General features: G+C 43.0%; 1 protein-coding gene across 14 annotated transcripts; it reads right to left on the reverse strand.

Moving 5' to 3' along the window:
* Positions 1-4: 4 nt before the first annotated feature.
* Positions 5-7,497, reverse strand: LOC100281652 (uncharacterized). Of its 14 annotated transcripts, none has more exons than XM_008645410.4 (10): positions 6,858-7,004; positions 6,478-6,578; positions 5,159-6,376; positions 3,587-3,754; positions 3,168-3,333; positions 2,679-2,789; positions 2,000-2,187; positions 1,169-1,326; positions 890-1,055; positions 5-812 (listed from the first exon to the last, which is right to left on the reverse strand). In XM_008645410.4, the coding sequence occupies exons 3-10, from the start codon at positions 6,352-6,354 to the stop codon at positions 545-547; spliced, it is 2,421 nt and encodes an 806-aa protein (XP_008643632.1). In that variant the 5' UTR covers positions 6,355-6,376; positions 6,478-6,578; positions 6,858-7,004; the 3' UTR covers positions 5-544. The 14 variants fall into 14 exon arrangements, with proteins under 14 accessions (XP_008643632.1, XP_008643631.1, XP_008643636.1 ...); XM_008645409.4 differs by having other exon boundaries at positions 5,159-6,399; positions 6,858-6,999; XM_035968011.1 differs by lacking the exon at positions 6,858-7,004 and adding an exon at positions 7,229-7,409 and having other exon boundaries at positions 243-812; positions 5,159-6,399.
* Positions 7,498-13,050: the final 5,553 nt, after the last annotated feature.

Raw genomic sequence — 13,050 nt, forward strand, 5'->3', positions numbered from 1 at the left:
ATACTTCCAAAAATCTAAAAGCTAAATTTACCCACAGAGAATACATTTTGTGCAAAACATTTTTACACATACAATACTACAATGGACATTTTTACACATACAATACTACAATGGACGTGGAATTCAAGGTACACTAAGGTCTGGTTTGGTGACTAGAAATCACAGGTGGATTGGATGACACTGAGGGAGAAATTAGTTTATTTCTCCTTCAATCTCCCTTTGTCACAAAACCAAACCAGCCCTAAGGCTGAATTTACTGGTATGAATAAGTGAATGTGCAAAACATTGTTTAGACAGTGTGAATTTGAAGTAGACGGTAGAATCGTCATCAACTCAGATTAATAGGGCAAGGTACAGTTATCCACTACTAGTGGATAGCACCACTGGGATACGTAATCCGGAAATCCTTACCATGATCAACATGTGTAAAGAAAGAGAATCAATCAAGGACGTAGCAAAAGCATACTTGCAAAGGGCCACAATGCACACTGAACAATGTTTCTTTCACTTTGCTCCTGTAGGTGAAGAATTACTGGATTTTATTTTATGAATTTTCAGGAAAGATAGTTTGAATGAATTTCAGGAAGCGCTCCGAGTAGAGACTGGGTTCCACGACAGATATTGACAATGAGTTATATTGGATGCACTTGTAAGCATGCTCAATCTTCTTCCTTATGCTGTACTCCTGCAAGATATCAATTATTCCCAGGTACAGCACCACATCATACACCTGACCATTATCTTCACTGTCATCATCCTCAACCGTCTGTTTTGCCCTGGCCGGCATGTTAACCCCAAGTTGGATCTGGAGCCTGATAAAATTGATAATTTCTAGTCAGCCTTACACTGCACTGGCATTTAACATCCATATAAAGACAGTATAGCTTGCCTTGCGGTGCCTGGAAGCAAGAGATCTACTTCCTCAAAACTTGCACTTGATGATCGAAGACGGGCCCCCCTTATATGGGAACCAATGACAACATCATTTTGATCACTAGCTCGCTGAACCAAAACCAGTCCTTCAGGACTGTTCAAAACATCCTCCTCCAGAGCACCTACATTGCTCCATACAATGTTAATAATAATAATAGGTAAAAGAAACATTACTGGAGGAAAAGGGTTCTGCAATTTTTCTTAAGCATCTTATTAATGAAAAAATATCAAGTACCTTCTTCTGAAAGAACAGCCAGCCTATCTGGTAGGATTGCTTGATGAAAGGATGCCTGTGTCCGTAGGCTTTGAGGAGCCCGGAAATGAACGCCAAGAAGCAAACTATAATCCATTATTGCGTGCTGCTTTAGAAATTTGCTATCGGTCTCAATTTGCCTACAGATAAAAAAATGATTACACTAAAGGTCCAAACACTCCAATATATACTGCAGCAATAACATATAATTCCAAGGTAGAATGCAAAGAAATAGTAGCAAATTTCTACAAACAAGGTACCAATACAGACAACAAATATGATTGCTCTAAAGTAATTAGAAATTTGGTTCCTTTTCCTTTCGAGTAGGAATTGTTTTCTTAGGATAAGTTGTATCGTACAGCTTCACAATATAATATTGAAATTGTGGAGAAACTTTACATCAAATGACATTTTGGGTCAACCAGTGTCAAAATTTATCAAATAAACATTTGTTAAGCGTAGCTGATTAAAAATCACAGCACTGGGCATCTATAGGTATGGACATGATATAGTTCAGCTAGCATCTCTCGAATAAAGCTTGCAAAATATTGTACAACGACGGTGAAATTGCTAGCTACAAAGGATGTACCTACTGGTAGAACAGTAACTACTTTGAGGCACAATTTTCCTTGAATTGCGACACAAAAATATTTATATAACATGTACAATGTCGTATTTGAATGACAGAATCATAAAATAGACATTCATGACTAGGTTAAAAGTTGCTAAAAAGGTAAAGAATCCCAGTTAAATTGTAATGCACAGCTCTCACGTGTTCGAGAGAAAAAAAGAAAAAGATAAAGAGTCGCTTACGCAAGCAAAGTCTGCCGCCAAGAAGGCTCGAGATAAAATGAATAGTTTAGATCCAAGTCTTTCAGTGTTGTGTTCTCGTCGATTTTTACTTTGTCTGTTGAGCGGCCTAAGGATGAACCTTTCAAGTCAAACCTCCGGTGAATTCTAAGTTCAGTGCAAAACATGTTTCCCATCACTACAAACCGGAACTGCAAACACGAACAACATGCATTATTTTGGGATAAATGACTATAATTTAAATGATATCATAAACTGCTCTGACTGTTTAAGAAATGAAAATGACACTAGACAAGGAATGGTCACCAAAATGACCTTTCATGTTACTACCTATCAGGGATGTTTACGGGTGATAATGGGCCATGATCAAAATGCTTCTTCACAAAATATTAGAGCCCTAAATAAAATTTAGTTTAAAAATGAATAGAAATAGGGTCCGATCCTAACTTGATTCGATCCTTAAATCTTATAGTGTAAAATTTAGAGCCCATTGTCAGCCATAGGGATGTTAGCAAATCCAAAAGAAAGTAAAATTATCATATTATGAAAACACTTCTCGTTAAAATCTCAAAGTCTTTACGTCACCAGTGTTCAAAGGTTTTCTAAAACATAGTTGTGTGAACAAACTGTAAAACTTCATTTCTCATGTATCAGGTGAAGTAGCAAGGATGCATATGATAACCTTTTGACTGCTGGACGGTTTAACCCTGTGGAGGCCAAAAAACTTAGTTATGAGTGTGTTCTCATAGGTACGGACATGGTGATAATACTCTGGAAGCATTCGTAGAAGAACCTGCAAGAATTTTTTGACAGTTTAGAACTGGTATGAACTGTCAAACAATTTAACCATAAAAAAGATCGAAAAATATTACCCATGACAACAAGCTGAGTAACAAAAAGGCCATACTATATTTTGTCATGAAACAAGTTGAGCACCATGGCTAGGTAAGCTAAAAGTTCTGGACTATTGAATATATCCAACCTTTTATCAACAAATAGGAATTTGGTAGAAGATGGGATGGTTTATATGACTGGTCCCATTTCTGTTTACTAAAACCATATGATCCATACAATTTACTAACTCATAATCTAATAGGATGTATTTTCCAAAACATAGTATTATTAATCTGGGAAAAGAAAAAATGGCACAAGGCATTGCTGAATAGAAAACCTGCACTTCAGACTTCCGTAGAGTCTTGATCATAAATCGATCATCCTGAGATAGAAAGAAGACACTTCCACTCTTTCCAGGAGAAGATAGCTCCCTAAGTGCGTCACTTCCACAAATGGAAACCATATAATCCGCTGCATCAATCTTGAACATCTCCCTCAAATTTCTACACAGATACACAAGTAGTTCTTATTAAATTCTGAAATACAAAGCAGTACAGGTAGAGGCACCAATCAGGTGCAAAACAAGGTAACATTCTCGTCGTTATGGTTCTAAGTTACATTAATTGTTTTTCTAAGCAAAAGACTATATTGTTTATGATCACTAAGTTATTCTCATACAATCTGTAGGGCCTCATGTTCTTTTCACTGAAGTTGCTTAGGTTCACAACCTCGATAATGGGATACTACGCAACAAACCTGAACACCATTGGGCAGTAGTCTTTCCATTTAAAATTATCAGCATGATGTGAAGGAGTAAGTCGTGAACCATTTTTGGGGAAGTTCATCCAGAAACTTGCTCTGGAACCATAATCAGAAGCTCGCACTTCACGTCTCTGAATAGGTGTAATCTTTCCAACTGTATACCTGAGTATAAATGTATAATCATTCAGTTGGATATTTCAATAAGACAATGCCCTGTTGATAGTAGATATACTAGAACATTCTGGTACATTTTTCTATACCATTAAGAAACAAACTCCAGAATGTCAATAACAGTTTGTGTTAAAAAAAGAATGTCAATAACAGTGAAACTTTGTAAGACTTGGAGCTTCCCTTAGTGCTTTAATTGCTCTTACTATAACCAACTATATGCTTAACCATCACTCCAATTCCCTATTATGAACTCCATATGAAAAATCACATTTTGAACAGCATTGCACTTTAAGAACTACAGAAATTTAGTGCTCTTCTGCTTTTTTTTTACTCAAAGTCTCAAACACACAGGAGATCTGCGTTATCATTTCCTTAGAAAGGGAAAGTACATAGGGGAGGAAGAAAAGACCCCCCTCCACACACACACACCTCCAAGTAGGGACGGAGGCAGAAAAAATTTTATGAGGGACTAAACTAAACCACTGCAATATAGGAACCCCTTCTACATTATATGTATACACTAAAAATCTTAGGGGAGGTTCTAGTGGGGCTCCATGGGCTCGGCAGTGGTAGGAGGGGCTCGAGCCTGGCCACCCCACCGCCTTCGTCCCTGCCTCCAAGGATCCAACACACCCAATGGCCAAGGCACACAATGACACAACCAACACAACCAGAACCAGACTATCAGCCAGCAAACAAAGAAGGGGACCATAAAAGACTACCAAAAAGAACAGAGGATCAAATGTCCACAGTAAGCAACCTTACAAGGAACTCCTGGAGATCTTTGGCTCCAGATGAGGACCACAAATGCACACATTTGCTACAATTTGCATCACCATCATGACACTCGCTCTTCCACTACATTCTGTAATGCAAACATGAACAAGATAATTGACACTGGTTTGTATTATGTAGCACTTGCTTTGTTAAAGTTTGTGATAAAAATGTCTGAAGTCATAACTTCTGATCAACTATCAAGTTCGCATTCCATGTGTATACCTCTCACTCCACAACTGCTAATCTTAAGTAAAAGTTATGGGTTTACGGAGCACCCAATGGAAAGACCTAGTTCTCCAGCCGAAAGTCATTTCCTAACCGGTCAGTTATGCTCTACAATTACTTTTAGATGACAGAAAGCCGCCACCTAGTTCTCCTTCGCATTTTGTTGACACTGCAAAGACAAATAATTCATAACTATTTTGGTAAATGGAGGTAGATATATGCAGTTCATGCACAGTAGGTGGCTTATATGATATACATTCTGGAACCTTGCATATGGGTTAATACAATTTCAAGCATTTAACAACATATAATGGAGAACATTGATAAGGAGCGAAATAGAAAGTGAAGACATTCAAATATCAGTTCCTCCTGGTGTCTCATTGTATTCATTACCTGATTCCAAGCTGCAGACTGAGCATCAGATCATAACTCCTATGTCCTTTAATTATTGTCTGCCCAGGTTTCTTTATGTCCTTCACTATTTTCTTCTGGCGGCGTGATACCCTTTTTAATGGATTCGAGAAGCTTGCATCCACCACGACCTCGCTGATGAGAACACCTTGCATATATTCCCGTTCCAGTATAGGAAGGTTGGAATCAGCCTTGTTTTCACATCTTTCAATTGCAGAACTTTCATTGGTTTCGCGACCGAGGAATTTTTCAATAGCCACTCCAAGGCTCCACCTTCTTTCCAGTAGCACATTAGTGGAGCGAGTTTTCTCAAAATTCAAGCTTCTAACAGATGAAATACCTACAGAGTCCTGATTTCTGCTAGCCACCATGTCTGCCATGTCCGATGAGGCAGAGTGAAGGATACGGGAACCATGAGTCTGGCTTTCAGCACCAGGCAGTACACCTCTGTTTCTTAAATCGTCGATGTCGGTAACCGGAATCCCACGGCATTTTGGATAGAACGTGCCTTTTCCGTCCTTGACCCCCCTTGTCCAGGTTCCTACATAGTAGCCAGAGTCCTTCCATGTGTAGATTCCATAGCCATGCATGGCACCATCTAACCAGTTCCCTTCAAATGAATCTCCATTGTTCCATGTGAGAATTCCTTTGCCTGACATGACCCCATCTTTCATGGCGCCAACATAAGTGTTCCCATTTGCCCAGGTATAGGTGCCATGCCCCTGCATTTGCCCATGCACCCAAGAACCTTGAAAAGTGTCTCCGTTGGGATATGTCTGTAGGCCAAGGTGGCCATGCTTAAGATTCAGCTTCCAGCCTCCCCTGTAACTGTTAAGCCCGGCGGTATACGTTCCCTGACCATAAATGTAGCCACCGGAGTAGTCACCTGTGTAGGTGGCCCCTGTTGGCCACAGCGTCTTGCCTCGGCCATGCCTGAGGCCTCTCCTCCAATCACCCTCATAAACACAACCATCGGACCAGATATAACAACCTGGGCCATGTGGCGTGTTGCCCGATAACGCGCCACGATAAGTATCCCCATTAGGCAGTATAAGCTCTCCAACTCTAGAGTCAGAGTTTGTTTGATCTGAATGCTGGGTTGTCCCTGGGAGTAAGATACCAGCAGCTTGAGGCTCATCATGGAGAAGAGGCGCCACAGGGGTGGCCATGCCATGCATACAGCTCACAGCTCAGCAGGGGCTGCGGCAAGAAGATAAAACAGGCTGCACAAAATGATGATGACGACGACGACGACGACGACGACGACAACGACGAAAGTAATAAGGGATTAGATGAGTTACAATTGCAAGTCCGCGAGATCTGCTCGCTGTCTCCGATCCGTATTGTTGCAATTCATGAGTGTTGGATCTTGGCAGGGGACCCTTTTGTAATGAATTGCGTGCTGAGAAGTGGTGAGCATAGTAATAAATAATAAAGTGGCGTGAATCTGATCCCCGTCCCCGTGCCGGAGATGAGAAGAAAAAAAAAGAATGATGAAACAGAACACCCTGCCTGCATGCATTGCATGCGTATCTGGTTCAAACCCAAATAATTAACTAATGAGATTATTCCTCAGGTAATGGAATCGAAAAATACTGGGGGCGGCCCGAGGAGTGACGGTGGGGGAATCAGACTAGTACGTAGCTAATAGAGGAATCCATCCGGGTATTGGTTGCCTCACCTTCACCTCCGGCTGACGGCCGCGGGCGTGGTGGCTGGTGGTTTCTTTTCTTCAAATCAAAATTGGCGAGTCGCCGGCGACGGCACCGCCCCCCACGGGGAGTGTCGGTTGAGGTTTGGGTTGGACTGGACTGGACTGGGCTGGGCTGGGCTGGGCCTGCCTTCATTCTCATGGTATGGGAAAGTTGTTTATTGATTTACGAGCAAAGTGAAAATAATCTACGTGCGTACGTAGTCTAGAATGTGTGTATTTTGTATTTATCTAAAATGCATGAGAATTTTTTTTTCCTAAAAAACAAATCCATATATATATATATCCTGGGCTTCCAAATAACTGTAGATTACAGGTTGCCGGGTATGTAAATTACATACCTCCGCTGATCCGCTGATGGAAGATCGCCGGAACAGTAGCAGATGCTCTGGCCGGCCGGTAGTACTCTCGATCGATCGATCTATCTCATGCTCTGGCCGGAAGATCGCCGGAACAGCAGCAATCCATGCATCCAACACCTAGCTACCATATGCATTTGTAGCTTGCTACTGCTATAAGTAAGTAGTACATATGTACTCCGACATGCATGCATAAGCATCTACTATATATATAAGCATATGCTTTACTATCTTTTTCTTTTCTGGATACACATGAAGAAGATCAAAGAAATATTTCTTCCACTAGGTCACGAATACTTTTACCCTGCCTTTGTTAGCTGGAGCTTTTGGTACGTAGCTTTTGCTTCTCTAGCTAGCTACAAGGCGCCTCAGGGTTCGTAGCTTCTTCAAGCTAGCTAACGAAAGATCGAGTCACCGCCGAGCATCTCGAATCAAATCCATGCGTGTCCACCGCAGCCATTTGTCAAATTAATAAATAACTAAAAGTCGTCGACATAGCTAGCAGGTAGCAGCTAGCTAGCGTGGGGGAATATATTCATGCACGCATGCATGCATGTTCATCTTATAATAAATAAATGCATTATTGTGCGATGCTCATCGTTGAAAAATAAATCTTCTTTTTCTTCCTTGTATTATTATTGATCGGCCAGAATTAAATTTGGCGCTCTAGGTCGGTTGTGTGGCTTTACTGGCCTGATCTGAACCAAGGGCTGAACAAAATACTCGTGGCTCGCCAGTTCGTTCGATTCGTAGTCAGTTTGGTTCTATCGTTTCGACTCGTTCCAATTTTGTCATTAGCTGATCTAGTATCTCGATCGGTTAATGAGCCAAGCTCGTTAGCTCAAATAAGCTAGCATTTATGAGCAAACAAAACCTACACTAATGTTGAATGAACTAATAAGTAATGAATTATATTAATTTAGTGTTGAAATATGAAATTATGAGCATTATTATTCTTTTTCTAATATTAAATTGGTCTGAAATTAACTAGCAATTGAATATATTGTTAGATAGTATATGTATATTGTTTTTTTGGCTCGTGAACTAAATAAGCTTGACAAACGAAATAAGTCAAGCTAATTCTATAGCTCGGTTTTTAACGAGTCCAAAGCTAGTTTATTACCTTAATGCCCATCTCACGCCCGTTTCGCTCATCCGTTGCTTATTATCTCAGTATTTCTTATAAATGGCTGGTTATTTATAGAATGATTGATCCTAATAACTATAATAACCATAATAAAATAGCTGCTTATCTCAATAATTATTATAAATATCTGAGAGTAAAGGATGGAATGACTGAGTATTTATAGAATGATTGATCCTGATAAATATAATGACTGACACTGTTAAAAAATATAATGACTGGTCTAGAGATAAATATATCAAGCGACGAACACAATGGTGAAATTAATTTTTAGTTTTGAAACTTAGTTTAGTCTTTATCTCTATCTCTACTATATTAAAGCACCAGTTTCACCGGTCCGCATCATCTTTTTACAAATAATCTCTCACATCTATTTCAAATTAACCCACTGCACGCCCGTCCCCTCCTTGCAACCAACCTTCACGTCCCAAACCACACCTCGGCGCATAGATAGATGGGCAAACGGGCGGCCTGGCACGGGCCCGCTAAGCCCAACGCTCGCGGGCCGCAGCTCTGGCTCAGGCATGACACGCCTGCTGACCGTGTCGGCCGGCCCGTTAGCCCGTCGGACCATTTAGTTAAATCGGCGTAAAATGTTAAAAAGCGGTGCAGGAGATGGGGTTCGAAGCCACGCCCTGATGGCGAGATACACTGGATGAAGTCGTCTAATCACTAGAACATCATGCTCAGTTGTTTTGAATATTGAATATAAATTGTACATATGTATATTATCTGCACGTGGTTTGTGTTCTTCTGATGATGGCTCATTGATCTTGCAAAATATATGTTAGGATTTGAAGATCCATATGGGCACTACCACAGGGTGCTCGTCCCTTGTGTTCTTGGCTCTTGCATGCATTAGGTCATTTCTGAGACCACATTGGCGCAATGGACTCCATGGTGTTTGAGGTTGCTAGATTAGATGGAACAACAATGATTTGTCACTCTAACAGTAAAAGGAAATGTTATTTGTTGGTTTTAAACGTTAGTAATCGCTATTGTTCGACACCAAAAAGAGAGGGCGGACGGTCCGGCCCTGGGGCCGGACGGTCCGCGGTCCGGACGGTCCGCGCCTGTGGGCCGGACGGTCCGCGCGTGCGTAGAACAAATTAGGGTTCCAAGTTTTTTTATTGTGTTTGTTGGCTAGATTCTCGGAATTAGCTCGGGAAGTTTGTTTGTAAAGGGTCCAGCCCCCCTCCTCTATAAATAGAGAGGTATACGGCCGATTTGTAATCATCAATCGAATCAATACAACTTCTATTTCACATTTATTTCCAGTACAATTAGGAGTAGTTCTAGTCTAGTTCTAGTTTAGCCTCTCGATCCCCAAATTCTCCGCTTCTCTTCGACTCTACGTCGATTAGAGGAGTCTAGGTCGGCTGGCCCGAGCCTAGACAACTCCTAGGATCTCTCCTCCCCGACGGGGTCCCTCCCGGGAGCGAGATTCAGGCCGCCGCCGGCGACCTTCCGCCGCCCCTGCGTACGCGCGGACCGTCCGGCCCCCAGGGCGCGGACCGTCCGACCATCAGGCAGAGGACCCTAGCCTCGCACCAGGCCGCGGACCGTCCGTGCCTGACCAGAGAGCACCGCCACGGTTCTTGTTGAGTGTTTGGCGCTCCGAAAAGGCGTCAACATACTTTTTGGCGATTCCGCTGGGGACAACACATCTAGACCTATCAAATCGGCCCTCAATGGCCGGTTCAAAGGATAGCTCTAAAGTTTCCACCAGCAATATCATCACACCGACATGGGAAAACTTGCCGGCTGAAAAATAGCTCCTGTTCGAGGAGCGCCAGGAGCAGCTGATCCAAGAAGCAAAGGCGAAGTTCCTGGCCGACTTCAAAGTGGACAGGAACAACAAAGTCATTCGGCAACGGGCGACAGATCTGGCTTCGCTCCGATCTACTACGATTACCCCCAATGTAAGTAGCACCAACGAACTCCAATCTCTTAAAGCTTACATAGACGAACAACGAGAACAGTTGCAACGTATCGTAGGGGATATACAAAATGATCATGAAAGGCTAGTACGTGTGCTTGATAAGTCTACTATGTCAAATCTTCCTTCGCACGAGGTTGAATTGAGGGAGTACACACATAATTCATCGGCTACAGGTTGTCACGACCAGTCACAACCCCTTTATGGGATGCCGATGGACATGTACCCTAGGCAACGACAGCCTCCCACGCACATCAGCGATAAATTTGCCGATCTGCGCATGTCCGGACCGTCCGCACGTGGGCGCGGACCGTCCGGGTCAGCGGCGGCCGATCCCATTTTTAGAAGCGAATTACCGAGACCTGCACCCAAGCCGCCACATGCCGTGCAAACCCTAGATAGCCCATTTGGACCGTCTGCGTATGGCGCCAGACAGTCCGAATATAATGTCGGACGGTCCGGCACGGAGTTTTTTAAGGAGGATGGATATCCAACTCCGTATCCGTCCCAGCTAGACTCCCCATCTCACCATATGACACACCAACACCATAATATAATCTATCAAACCCGTGAGAGTGAGTACTTTCTGGCCCCTAGAAGGCCAGAAAGGAATGGCCAGTCCTATGAACCTCATAGGGCATGCATTAACGCGCCGCAAAACCCAAACCAATGGGGAGGAAAACAACATACCAACATCCAAACAAACTCACCCATATTGGATCAAAGAGCCGGTGGTCTCCCACCGGCTGCCATCGATATAGTAAGGGAGGAAATAGCTGGGGCGTTCCGAGATAAGCTCGGAGTTAGTATAGTCCCCGGGGGGCAGTCATATCGGAGACCTTATGATAGCCAGTTTGACCGGCTCCCATACCCACAAGGGATCAGAATACCTGAATTCACAAAGTTTTTGGGTGACCAAGAAAAGAGCACGTGTGAGCACATAGATCAGTTCTTAGCATAGTTAGGAGAATTGGCCGACACCGAAGCATTCCGTGTACGTTTATTTTCATTATCTTTAACAGGAACTGCATTCACATGGTATGCCACGCTCCCTCCTAACTCCATTTTGTCGTGGGGAGATCTAGAACACAAATTTCATGAACATTTCTTCTCTGGCGATTATGAGCTAGATTTAGTAGACTTAGTAGCCCTACGACAAGAAAAGGATGAATCGGTTAGTGATTACATCCGGAGATTACGGGATACGAGAAACCGATGCTTTCAAATTCATTTAACAGATAAACAATTGGCGGGAATAGCCTTTGATGGATTGCACTATTATTTAAAAGAGAAATTAGAAGGCATCCAGTTCTTTACGCTAGCACAATTACATCAGAGAGCTTCGGCTTGTGAAAGCTGAAGCAAAGAACTTGTCAAAACGGTTCATCATAATGTCCATATAGTAGAACACAGTCAAAGTAGCTCGGACGGTGAACCAAAGGAAATTTACACTGCCGAAATAGTTTGGCCTGAGCAGGCCAAATCTTCGGCTTGCTCCTCCTTGCAGCTAGTTCAAAAGAAACGGTAGGAGGAGATTAAGTTTACATTTAATGTTGGCAAATGTGATAAGATATTCGATGAATTACTAAAAAATGGTAACATTAAGATTGATTATATCGTTCCACATGCTGACGAACTAAAGCGTCGCGCATATTGCAAGTGGCACAACTCATTTTCCCATGCCACTAATGATTGTAATGTGTTCCGACGACAAATCCAATTGGCCATTAATGAGGGACGATTGAAATTTCAGGAGGACACAGAACCCTTTCCAATGAATATGATCGACTTCAATGGCAAAAAGGTCCTAATTCGGCCCAGCACATCCGATAAGGGCAAAGACAAAGAAGTCATCATCGGCAACGCACGGGAGGCCGATGGAAACAACAAAATTGCTTGTAGGAAAGTGGTGGCTGAGAAGACTCCTGATGGAGGGGAGACACTGAAGGTGACCATCACAAACTCCGGCACTGGAGGGCAAGTGCAGACAAGGGGACATACGCAAGAACCCATACTACGCATCGCGGACGGTCCGGTGCCCAGGCGCGGACGGTCCGTGACATCGCCAGACGGTCCGGAGTGTTCCAGCGGACGGTTCGGCAACACCGAAGAACCAAGGCGACCACGTACCTTCAAACCACGACGACCAGAAATAGGTACATGGAAAACTAACACGTTCAAGGCAACTGGTCGATTGGTAAAATCTAGCCCGACCTTTGATCAATTATTGTCTAAATATGTGAAAAAGAAGGCTGGCCCCAGCGACCGGCCACCAAAGCGACCTCTCTTACTTTCACACCCAGTTTTAGAAGACAAACCGAATGCGAACCATGTATGTGCCAGGATCAACAATCCACGTACATAGCAGTTACATAACATGGACATCATCACACAGTGCTCAAATAGTATTAAAAAAGGGGAATAGTAGTCGATTACATCATATGTCTGAGACATCCACATAGTCTTTACAATAAATCAAAGTGCGAAAACGAAACGTAGATAAACGTGGCCTTCACAGGCAGCCGACTGGGGGTTGCCGCTAACCCATGCCTAGAACTCGTCGTAGTCCTGGAACTCCTGGAAGTCTCCTTCCATGGCTTCGTCCTCTCCTGAGCAGTGGCTGCAATGCGGACAACCTGGGGGGGTTTGGTGTGTAGAGCAAGGGTGAGTACACATCAACATACTCAGCAAGTGTCCTGTCTGGTTGTAGTGGACTAGCTT

This window comes from Zea mays, chromosome 5 (assembly GCF_902167145.1).
Source record: "Zea mays cultivar B73 chromosome 5, Zm-B73-REFERENCE-NAM-5.0, whole genome shotgun sequence".
NCBI classification, from domain to species: domain Eukaryota; kingdom Viridiplantae; phylum Streptophyta; class Magnoliopsida; order Poales; family Poaceae; genus Zea; species Zea mays.